The sequence below is a fragment of the Chiloscyllium plagiosum genome, chromosome 38 (assembly GCF_004010195.1).
Source record: "Chiloscyllium plagiosum isolate BGI_BamShark_2017 chromosome 38, ASM401019v2, whole genome shotgun sequence".
Lineage (NCBI taxonomy): Eukaryota > Metazoa > Chordata > Chondrichthyes > Orectolobiformes > Hemiscylliidae > Chiloscyllium > Chiloscyllium plagiosum.
The window spans coordinates 1,545,631-1,558,470 of record NC_057747.1 but is presented as its reverse complement, the minus strand read 5'-3'; the positions used below and the strand labels follow the sequence as shown (position 1 = coordinate 1,558,470).

Here is a 12,840-nt window from a genome sequence, read left to right as displayed (position 1 = left end):
GGGTAGGGGGGAAGGAGGTATGGGGAACATGGGGGAGGGGAACTGGTCAATTTTCAGCTCCACATTTAGTGGAGTCAATGCATATTTAGTTGTTAGGTGAAAGGACACTTCCAACTCACTAGATACTAGACATTACCTTATTACTCCAAAGTCCTTTCTAAATGTGTTGCAACTTTACACAATCCAGTCAGTCACCTCATGGAAGCAAATCAGAATGGGCCCATCCGTCCCCCACTACCCCCTCCCAAATCCCTATCCCTCGTCCCCACACCATCCAAGATCTCCAGTTCAGTGTCAACTACATTTGCTCTGGGTCTGGAGTCACGTGTAAGGACAGTAGATTTCCTATCCTAAAGGACATTAATGAACCAGGTGGGCTTTTATGTTATTTGTTGATGGTCACTGTTACTGAGACTAGCTTTCAATTCCGGAGTTATTCATTGAATTCAAATGCCATGTGGGATTTTAACCATGTCCCCAGAATGTTAGCCTGGGGTTCTGGTAACACTCGTCCAGTGACATTACAGCCACATGCAGCACACACTCACCAGAATAATTACAAGACTTAAAGGTTTAAGTTGTGGGCTTTTCACCTCAGACCTGGTTGGGGTTAGCTCTCTCAGCACGGAATTGAATTGGTGTGTATTTCAGTTGGATGAATTGGGGCCTGATGTGATATGTTCACCTGGCTGCACTGCCTTGGTTGATTTCTGTTCTATTTTATGATTGCTGGTTATTTTTGGTTGCTTTGTCCCAATGCCCGATGATGGTTGAGCTGATAAAGAGGTCTTCACCTGTTAGCTATTCAGTGATAGCGTTTTGTGGTGCAGTGGAACTGTCCCTACCTCAGAGACCTGGCTTCAAGTCCCACTTGCTCCAGAGGCAGGTGATAACAGCTCTGAACAGGTTGATGAGAAAATAGATAATCATCTAGTGTGTGGCTTTGTTCATGAGCAGTTTTGAGTAATGGTAGTAGCAATGTGGGAATGAGGTCCCCTGAACAGTGCAAACAGAGGCTGTGATTGAAGGGAGGCCAGCTATTACTCCATGAGGAGGAGAGGACTTATGAGCACTGGTCTGAATCACATTGAGTGAGTGTGCTACTTAATCATCTAATTGGTGCATTCTCACCTGCAATCTTCCAATCAGTTCTCCTCTCTCATACAGCATAAATGTTATTTTCCCATTGCTCTGGTGTTCTTGAATACTGTCCTGATGTTTGAAGAACAGCTTCAACACAATGTGTCTTTTTTTTTCTCTACCCAGAGGTGCTAGCACACACAACTGAGCACCACAACCATTTTTGTTTCTGTTCTTCCTTTTTAAGTTCTCTAGTCAGCACCCACGTAGCAAATTAAATATTTACAAGCAAAACCCATTGTGGGCAATACGAACCATCAAAACTGTAGTGGGGAGGAGTAGGGAGAGAGAGAGTGGACTAAACCAAATGGTGCCCACCTCTCTCTGAAGGCCTTGGGAATATTGATGGATACTGTGAGCTCTCTTTCCAAGGACACCCGGGCACAAATGGAATTGTGGAAGAGGGGTAAGCGGTAGGCAGATGTGACCCGCTCCACAAGCCTGGACAATGTTTTTCTCTATTCATCAATCCTTGATATTTAATTGATATTCTTCATCCATTACCTGACCATAATGCAATGGGGAGGGGACATGTCCCTCCTGGAGAGGTGAACTTAGTTCTGAGGGGACCTTGATAGGGTGAATCTCAGGTGGATATTCCTTTGCGATGAGGACACTAGAGCTAGGGGCGGAATCTAAAGAAAGAAAAGTCTCCCTCTTTAAGACTGAGATGAGGAGAGCTTTTGTCAGTTTGTGGAATTCTCTTCCTGAGGGAACAGTGGCGGCTGGGTCATTAAATTTACTCAAGATGGAGTTAGCTTCTTCCCAGATTGAAGGTTAATGGGGACTGCCCAGCAAATGGATCTGAAACCAAACCAGAGCAGTCACAACTTTATTGACTGACAGAACAGGCTTGAGGGGCCAAATAGCCTCGTCATAAAGTCATAGAACCCCTACATTGTGGAAAGAAGCCATTTGGCCTATCGAGTCAGCACCGATCCTCTGCAGAGCATCCCACAGAAATCCATCACCACAACCCTCCCCCGCAACCCCACCCCCCACCCCGGTATTCCCACATTTAGAATAATAGAGATGTACAGCACGGAAACAGACCCTTCAGTCCAGCTCGTCCATGCCAACCAGATATCACAACCTAATCTAGTCCCATTTGTCAGCACTTAGCTAATATCCCTCTAAACCCTTCCTATTGATACTCCCATCCAGATGCCTTTTAAATGTTGCAATTGTACCAGCCTCCACCATTTCCTCTGATAGCCCATTCCAGTTGCCCCTTAGGTCTATTTTATATCTCTTCCCTCTCATTATAAACCAATACCCTCTAGTTCTAGACTCCCCTACCCCAGGGAAAAGACTGTCTATTTATCCTATCCATGTCCTTCATGATTTTATATGGTCACGCCTCAGCTTCCAACACTCCAGGGAAAACAGCCCCAGCCTGTTCAGCCTCTCCCTATAGCTCAAATCCTCCAACCCTGGCAACATCCTTGTAAATCTTTTCTGAACCCTTTCAAGTTTCACAACATCCTTCCTATAGCAGGGAGACCAGAATTGCACACAATATTCCAAAAGTGGCCTAACCAATGTCCTGTACAGCCGCAACATGACCTCCCAACTCCTGTACTTAATACTCTGACCAATAAAGGAAAGCATACCAAATGCCTTCTTCACTATGTTATCTACCCGCAACTCTATTTTCAAGGAGCTATGAACCTGCACTCCAAGGTCTCTTTGTTCAGCTACACTCCCTAGGACCTTACCATTAAGTGTATAAGTCCTGTGAAGATTTGCTTTTCCAAAACCCAGCACCTCGCATTTATTTCAATTAAACTCCATCTGTCACTTCTTAGCCCATTGGCCCATCTGATCAAGATCCTATTGTAATCTGAGGTAACCTCCTTCGTTGTCCACTACACCTTCAATTTTGGTGTCATCTGTAAACTTACTAGCTATACGTCCTATGTTCACATCCAAATCATTTATATAAATGACAAAAAGTAATGGACCCAGCACCGATCCTTGTGGCACTCCATTGGTCACAGGCCTCCAGTCTGAAAAGCAACCCTCCACCTTCTTCCTTCAAGCTCATTCTCTATCCAAATGACTAATTCTCCCTGTATTCCATGAGATCTAACCTTGCTAGCCAGTCTCCCATGGGGAACCTTGTCGAACGCCTTACTGAAGTCCATATAGATCACATCCACTGCTCTGCCCTCATCAATCCATGACTAATTCTCCTAACCTGCTCATTTTTGGATTGTGGATGGAAACCAGACCATCCTGAGGAAACCCACGCAGACACAGGGAGAATTTGCAAACTCCACACAGACAGTCACCCAAGGCCAGAATTGAACCTGGGTCCCTGGTCCTGTGAGGTAACAGTGCTAACCACTGAGCCGCTGTGCTCTGAAGTCTTGCAACCCACCAACATTGCTTCTCCCTGACTGGTCTGCAACATTAATGCCTCAATGCTTGCTGGATTGGTTAGAAAGGCTGGATTCTAGAATAGAACCCTGCTGCTGGCTTCTTCCACTGTTCATCATGAATATCGTACAGCCACTGAAATGGTTCTCTGAAACACAATATTGGTCAGGATCTGTGTCAGTTAGTCACTCTGACACTGGCCCAGCCCATGTATTTGTTGAAGAGCAGAGCGTTAATGCTGAGTGAGGCTGCTGTATCACTGAGAAGTTGTATTAAAGTGACAACTTTGTTACTACAGTGCTGGGAGATGATTTAATTTGGATTTTATTTGTGTGTGTTTGTGTTCCCTGCTCTCCTGCTGGATTTATTACATTCTATGACAGTACAGAAGGGGCCAGACTTCTATCCCAATATCATTATCCCAATGGAGAGAACTTTGCCCATCTAGCCTGCAGTAGTGTAATTGTAGGAATACTGAATCACTTTTGTTGACAACAGCCTGTCTGGTTTCTTGTTCAAACTCATGAAGCTTTGATGTTGCACTGCCCATGCCACTGATCTCACAACAACCGTGTCAATCTTTTCTTTAGTAAAACTGGTCCTCCTACGGTTTCTCTTTTTTTTTGCCCCTAATTTGCAATTAGTTTGTGTCCACACCAAGAGGGTGGCTCGGATTGTCATTGCCCAACCTTTTATAATTTGAAACACTTCCATCAGGTGGCAGTGCAGGGGGAGTCAGTGATGGCTGTGTTAGTGGAGGAGATGCCCCAAGCCTGTTCACCATCTATGGGTAGGAGTCAGGAATGTGATGGAATACTCCCCACTTGCCTGGTTGGGTGCAGCTCCAACAACACCTGAGAAGCTTGACACTATCCAGGGCAAAGCAGCCCACTCGACTGGCACCACATCCACAAACATCTACTCCCTCCACCACCAATGCTCAGTAGCAGCATTGTGTACCATCTACAAGATGTACTGCAGAAATTCACTGAAGATCCTTAAACAGCACCTTCCAAACCCATGACCACTTCCAAAGGAAGGACAAAGGTGGCAGATTCATGGGAACACCATCGCCTGCATGTTGCCTCACACTGACTTGGAAGTATATTGCTATTCCTTCACTGTCACTGGGTCAATATCTTGGTACAGTCTCCCTAGTAACATTGTGGCCCTATCTACAGCACATGGACTGCATCAGTTTAAGATCGCTCACCACCACCACCTTAAGGGCAATTAGGGATGAGAAATAAATGCTGGTCCAGCCAGCAATGTCCACATCCCATGAATAAAAAAAAAGAGTGGGGAAATGGATTGACCATTGTTTTAGTGATGACCCTCGTGTGTAGTATGTTTATAAATCTGCCTCCCTTACATGAGGGAGAAAAACAATAACATCAGACCAATTCAGACCCTGAAAGCCTTTTAGTGTTATTCCCAAATAGCGAAAATGATACTTGGTCTGTGGCTGGAATAAACACCAGTGAATCCCCCTGGAAATTCTTTATAGATTGACTCCACTCAATTGAATAGGAAATGGAGTTGGAGATTTAATGGAATCTATATTAGACACAGATTGCTGGAATACTCGGTCAGGTACCCGCTACTCAGAGCGTCAGCATGTCTGACCAAGTTAGTTGGCTACTTTAGAAATTCACTTAGCACAGTGAATAGTGGCGTGTCTATGGATTTTGTCTAAATGGATATTCAGGAGGCAGTCCTTTGCAAGAGATTATTGCCAAAAATGGAAGTGTCTCGTACTGGACATAATCTTGCAATATAGATAGCAAAACATTTGGGATGCAGGAGTCAAGAAATTGGGTCCAAAAGGAGGGTAGTGTATTCTGATGAATGGGGCATGCCTCTTGAATTTCCAGAGCTCTAAACTGGAGCCTCCCCAGATTCATCCAGGACCAAGATGGGAAATAAAATGTGGGCATACACTCCAGTATGGCGATGAAGTTTTGAGAAATAGTGACTTATCTGGAAGGATGGGGGAATCGTACAAAGCAGACAGAATTGGGAAAGCAGCGGCATATACTGAGATATTTAAGATAACTGAAGAATTTAATTAGGTCAATCTTGATCAATTTCCTCTGTAGGAATCAATATGGGGACATCGTCTTAAGTGCAAATGCAGCCCATTCCCATATTGGGAAAGTCTTTCTCACAACAATTTCCCACAAAATCACTCCTGAGGGATCTGCAACCTTTTTTGTGGAATGTTTGTGGAAGACCGGGATGCTTGGAATCATATCAGTGTGGTAATGGGGAGGAAGGTGCAAATAATACGGGCGGAGTGAGGCTGACTATGAAAGAGATCGGTGGGGCATCTCCCAATCTTGATGGTGAACTTGAAATAGTGAGAGGCTGTATCCCCTGGCTGGAGAGTCCAGAACTCAGGTTCTGCCTCAGGGTAAGGGATTGACCATTTAGTACTGAGAAAACTTGAGGTTGTTCAAAACTCTGCTGCCTGTGACTTAATGTGCAACTAGCTTCATTCCTCCATCAGCCCTGACTTGCAGCAGCTCCCTTTTGAAGCAACCTCTCAATTTTAACCTTTAAATCTATCTTTTCAAACAACCCTAATTGCCTCTGGGCCTTTCCATCTCCATAACCTCCTGTCCACTCCAGGACCCTCTGATTCTGGGCTCTCTCATATTCCCAGTTAGAGAGACACACACATAGACAGACAGACAGACACACACACTTCGACCATCCCTCCCCTTTCTCCACTTCTCGACCTTAATTTGCCCCCTTTTAGGCTCCTTTTAAAACAGACCTTGACTAAGCTGTTTGGTCATATGATACAGTGTCTCCTTATACAGCTCTGTGCCATGCTCTGTTTCATAATATGCTGCTGAGTTGTGCTTTAGGAAATGGAAGGCATTATATAAATGCACATTGTTGTTGAGATGGGGTAAGAAATTTTTTTCATGGATAGGTTTGTGGATCTTTGGATTCTGTAATCCTAAGGCCTATGGAGACTTGGTCACTGAGACAAAGTTTGATGGGTTTCCCAATATTAAAGACATTAAGGAATATGGGAATAGCATGAGGAAAATGGAGCCAAGGCAGAAAATGAGCCATGACTACATCGAACAGTGGAAACAAAGATCCGGCGAGCTCCGCAGTGCACTTTTCCTTCTCTTATGAATATCTGTTTAATTCTGATCTCAGTTTAAACTTGTTCTAGGCTCCTGGCAGTCAGCAGCAATGATAACAGGCAGTGTTAGCCTTTCTGTCTCTGAATATTCTCTCTCTCACACACACATACACACAGACACAGACACACACACACACATACACACAGACACACACACATACACACACACACGCACGCACACACAATAAAGTGTGCAGCTCAAAGCACTTCAATCCTGCACTTTTTAATGAGATTATCCACCAACAAGTACATGCTTATTTCTAAAGAGCATTTATATAGGAAAACAAGACTTTAAAATTTTTTTTTTAAAAATCTGTGGGATTTTAATAGCAAAATTTAATATTCTACAAATCCAACATTGTATTTCCAGGGCCAGTGAGGATGTATAATGTTGAGAGTCTCTCAGGTACAGACAACAGATTTCCTTCCATAAGGGGCATTAGTAAACCCATTGAGTTTTCATGACAATTGTTCCACATTAATCATTACATATTTAATTCCACATTTTATCAAATTCAAATTCCATTATCCACCATCTGGTAGGTTTTGAACCCAGTCCCTGAATGTCACCTGAATCTCTGGATGATTGACCCAATGACACCAGCGACACCAGCATCTCCCCTATGTATGTGTTTGCTGAGAATAGGGGAGAAGTGTTCCTAATGATCCCATCTCTGGCTTCATCTTGTGTTGGCCATAACCTGGGCAATGGGTCAGAGGCCAGTTGGCAGTACCTTAATCAGGAACTGGGAGTGAGGGCAATTTCTTGTTGTCTTTTATGTTCCTTCTGACTGCAGGATGCTTGTCCTTATCACTGGAGACAAATCCTTCCCAATCTCCTAAGCTTTCCTCATACTAAGTGGTAGAGACACGTTCAGCAAGGATTCCAGCGGATTCTTTCATCTTGACACTCTCACCTGAGATTATTAACCAACGAAAGGTTCTAAATTGAAGGATGGCCAATTTTGACAGTATTAGGCAAGAACTTTCAAAAGTTGATTTGAGGCTGATATTCGTAGGTAAAGAGACAGCTGGAAAGTGGGAATCCTTCAAAAATGAGATAAACAGAGTTCAGAGACAGTGTATTCTTGTTAGTGTGAAGGGCAAGGCTGGTAGGTGTAGGGAATGCTGGATGCCTAGAGAAATTGAGGAAATGAAAGGCAAGAAAAAGAAGGAGGCACACAGCAGGAATCGAGTGAATCCCTAGAAGAATATAAGAGCAACAGGAGTATATTCAGGTGAGAACTTGTGAGATAGCTTTGGCAGATTGGGTTAAGGAGAATCTAAAGGGACTCTACAAATACAGTAAGGACAAAAGGGAAACTAGGCAGAGAATAGGGCCCCGTTAAGGTCAGCAAGGCCACCTATGTGTGGAACTTTGCACAAAATGGGTGAGATACTAAACAAGTAATTTCCATCAGCGTTTACTGTGGAGAAGGACATGGAAGCTAGAGAACTTAGGGAAACAAATAGTGACATCTTGAAAAGTGTCCATATTACAGAGGAGGAGCTGCTGAGCACCTTAAAATGCATAAAGATAAAGCCAGGACCTGATCGGGTGTACCCGAGAACTCTGTGGGAAGCTAGAGAAGTGATTGCTGGGCCCTTTGCTGAGGTATTTGTATCATCGATGACAATCGGTGAGGTGCCAGAAGACTAGAGTTTGTCTGACGTGGTGCAAATATTTAAGAAAGATGGTAAGGAAGCCGGGGAACTATAGACTAGTGAGCCTGACATCAGTAGTGGGAAAGTTGTTGAAGAAGATTCTGAGGGACAGAATTTACATGTATTTGGAAAGAAAAATACTGATTATGGATAGTCAATATGGCTTTGTGTATGTGTCATGTCTCAGCTTGATTGAGTTTTTTGAAGAAGTAACAAAGAGGATTGATGATGGCAGAGTGGTGGACGTGATCTATATGGACTTCAGTAAGTGTATGACAAGGTTCCCCATGGAGACTGGTTAGCAAGGTTAGATCTTATGGAATACAGGGAGAACTAGCCATTTGGATACAGAACTGGCTCGAAGGTAGGAGACAGAGGGTGATGGTGGAGGGTTGACTTTCAGACTGGAAGCCTGTGACCAGCTGTGTGCCACAAGGATCGGTGCTGGGTCCACTACTTTTCATCATTTATATAAACGATTTGGATGTGAACATAGGAGATATATTTAGTAAGTTTGCAGATTAAACCAAATAATGGACAGAGAAGAGGGTTACCTCTGAGTACAACGGGGCATTAAGCAGATGGGTAAATGGGCCGAGGATTGGCAGATGGAGTTTAATTTAGATAAATGTGAGATGCTGCATTTAGAAAAGGCAAATCAGGGCAGGACTTATCCAGTTATGGTCAGGTCCTAGAGAGTGTTGCTGAACAAAAAGACCTTGAGGTGCAGCTTCATAGCTCCTTGAAGGTGGAGTCGCAGGTAGACAGGATAGTGCAGTTGCTTTTATTGCTCAGTGTATTGAGTATCGGAATTGGGAGGTCATGTTGCAGCTGATTGGTTAGGCCACTTTTGGAATACTGCCTGGTACACCCTCAGCAAGAAAGATGGTGTAAAGTTTGAAATGGTTCAGAAAAGAATTACGAGGATGTTGCCAGGACTGGAGGATTTGAGCTACAGGGAGAGGCTGAATAGGCTGGGGCTGTTTTCCCTGGAGAGTCAGAGGCTGAGGGGTGACCTTGTAAAGGTTTATAAAATAATGAGGGGCATGGATAGGGTCAATAGTCAAAATCTTTTCTCCAGGGTCGGGCAGTCCAAAACTAGGGGCATAGGTTTAAGGTGAGAGGGGAAAGGTTTAAAAGGGAACTGAGGGGCAACCTCTTCACGCAGAGGGTGGTGCGTGTATGGAATGAGCTGCCGGAGGAGGTGGTAGAGGCTGATGCAATTACAACATTTAAAAGGCATCTGGATGGGTAAATGAATAGGAAGGGTTTGGAGGGATATGGGCCAAGTGCTGGCAAATGGGACTAGATTAATGTAGGATATCTGGTCAGCATGGATGGGTTAACCAAAGGGTCTGTTTCCGTGCTGTACTATATAACTACTATAGCATTCATTGATACAGTGCCTATATTGTTAGAAAAAGTCCAAAGCTCTCCACAGGAGCATTAGCAAATTAAGTTTGACACCAAGCCACAACAGATGTAAAAAACACCCAAAGAACTGCAGATGCTGGAAACCAGAAACAGAAATTGCTGAAAAACTCAGCAGGTCTGACAGCATCTGTGGACAGAAAGCAGAGTTAACATCCAGTGAGCCCTCTTCAGAACTCCTGAGATTTTGTTTCAGAAAGGAGCAAGGCTTGGATGTGGTTTTAACAACACATGAGCTGGGACAAGGCTGGAGTCTGTGACGTGACTGATATGGGAACAGTTGAACTTAGTGATAATAGCTGTATGTGGTTGACAGCTTATTCCTGGTCTGAATAAAACAAGTACAGTGTATGACATTTAAAAGAATATGATGTATGTCTACCCCCAGGTCTACACTGCAATGGATTCCCGCTCTTCCCTGCCACTCCCTGCCATTCCATTCCATCCCCAGACAAATGTATCTTTAGATCTCTCTCCTCCTGCTCACGTTGTGATTGTTGTATTAATTTTGCACTGTATCATGATCTGTTGCTTTGCCCCTTGCCATTGGAGGATGTTGCCAAGCACCGTCTATGGCTGTGATGTCCCTTTAACATAAATAGCTCTCACTGTTGCCACTGTGTGTTTCGGGAGTTGGTTTGACAGCCTCCTGTGTATGAATGTGAAGTGTAACAGTATACAGTGCAGTGTGCTGGACAAACCCTCTATTGTATGGACACACCAGGCTGCTGCCAAAGACTTCATTAATGTGACCTGAATACAGTATTTATCTAGTGAATGACTTCACTCAGGGGCACTCTTCAATACAATATTGCTTCGGTGTTTTTCAGTGCTTAGAACATAGGGCATACAGTCACTGAGGCATAGAGTCATAGAGGCATGGAAACAGACCCTTTGGTCAAACTAGCTGACCATGTTCCCAAACCAAACCAGTCCAATCTGCTTGCGTTTGGCCCATATCCCTCCAAACAGTTCACAAACCTATCCAAATATCTTAACTTCTGGCGATTTACCCCACACATGAACCACACTGTCTAAAAATGTTATCCCTCATGTCCTCTCCTCTCACCTTAAAAATATGCCCCCTAGTTATGAACACCCTCACCTTTGCTGTTCTCCTGATCTATGCCCCCTCCATGATTTTATAAGTCTCTACAAGGTCACCCCACAATCTCCTAAACTCCAGTAAAAAATGTCCAGGCCTATTTTTATAATTCAAAACCCTCCATTCCTGGCAATGACCTGGTAAATCTTTTCTGAAGCCTCTCCAGTTTAATAATGTTCTTCCAGTAACAGGGCAACTCGAAATGCGCACAGTATTCCACAAGAGGCCTCACCAATGCCCTGTACAACCTCAGCATGATGTCCCAACTTCAGGACAGGCACAGAGTTATTAACTTTTCTCTGGCAATAGTCTTGCACTTTGCAGACTTTGCATTCAGACTGTATATGAACAATCACAGTGCCACATTGCATCACAGCCGCACTCTATAGAAGGAAAGACTTGTATTTATACAGCACTTTTCATAATTAGCAGGTGTCTCAAACACTTTATAGCCAGTGAGGTCCTTTTGAAGTGTAGCTGCTTACATTTATGCAGAAACCGCAGCAGCCAATTTGTCCATAATAAGTTCTCTGAAGCAGCAATTTTTTTTTTGTTTGAAGGATGAATATTGGCTAGGGCACTGGGAATAACTCCCCTACTATTCTTTGAAATGCTGCCATGGGTTCTTTCCTACCTGAAGAAGCAAAATGAGGCCATGGTTTAACATATCATCTGAATGATGGTACCTCCAACAGTGCAGTACTCACTCGGTCCTGTACTGCAGTGTGCCAATCTTCATTATCACGTTCATGCCCTGTAGTGTGACTTGAACTTGAAACTATCGTCATCCTGGTGGTCATCATTGACCAGAAACTGAACTGGACTAGCCACATGTAAGCACAATGGCTACAACAGCAAAACTGAAGGTCGGACCCCTGCAGCAAGTGACTCACCTCCTGATTTCCCAAAGCCTGTCTGCCATCTACAAGGGAGTGTGAAGGAATACTCCTCTCTTGCTGGATATGTGCAGCTCCAACAATATTCAAGACTCCTTCAAGGACAAGGCAGCCCTCCTGTTTGGCACCACATCCACCAGCTTCAACATTCAGTCCCCTCATCACCCCATGCACAGTAATAGCAGTGTGGCCCGTCTATAAGAAGCACTGTGGTAACTCATACAGGCTCCTTCAAGAGTTTACTTTATATTGCCTTTCCTCTTTCTTCCTTATGAAATACATCATTTCACACTTCTGTGTTGATTTAATCTACAATGTGTCTGGTTGTTTCATCAGTCTGTCTGTATCCTCCTGTTATTATCCTCCTCGCTGTTTACCACATGTCCAAATTTCACATCATCTGCAACTTTGCAATTATACCCAAGACTGGGTCTTTAATATATATCAAATAGGGAAATGCCCTCATGTTGACCCCTCGGGACACCACAGCTTGCCTCCAGTTTGAGAAAGAAAGCTGCTTATCACAGCTGGAGGATGTGGATCAGAAATAGAAACAGACAATGCTGCAAATAGTCAGCTGTTGAGGCAACCTCTGTGGAAAGAGAGGAACAGAGTTAATGTTCCAGTCCTATATCATTAGCTTCCCAGGGATATCTCTATTTTGGTTCATTATGACCTTTCTTTCGATCATTCTTTCAAAATATTCATACATGGCATGTGGGCATCACTGGCTGGGTGAATATTTCTTTCTCTTCTCTAAATGTCCTTGATGAGGTGGTGGCCTGCTCCTGTCAGCAACTAGGTCTTTTTGGAGGCTAGATTAGCCTCAGCCACATTGTTCACTGTTTAGGCATCACATAGGGATGAGAGTGGATGAGGGCTGCTCCAGATTTCCATCGCAAGAGGATATGAGTGCACATTATTTGGCTGTTTATAATATTCCTGTTATGTGAACTGGAAACGGTCTCTGACTCTCTCTCTCTTTGTCTTTCTCACTTCCTTCCCCATGAATGTACAAATGGCATAGGCCATTCATCCATTAACCCTTCTTCACATTC

The 12,840-nt window shown here is 43.9% G+C and overlaps 1 protein-coding gene across 1 annotated transcript in view; it reads right to left on the bottom strand.

The window, feature by feature from the left end:
- LOC122541719 (S-antigen protein-like) overlaps nt 1-11,674 on the bottom strand; it is a 27,336-nt gene extending 15,662 nt beyond the window's left edge. Inside the window, exon 1 of the mRNA XM_043678607.1 lies at nt 11,594-11,674. Within this exon, the coding sequence (XP_043534542.1) occupies nt 11,594-11,674 (81 nt within the window). The remainder of the gene's footprint in view (nt 1-11,593) is intronic.
- Between the last annotated feature and the right edge of the window lie 1,166 nt (nt 11,675-12,840).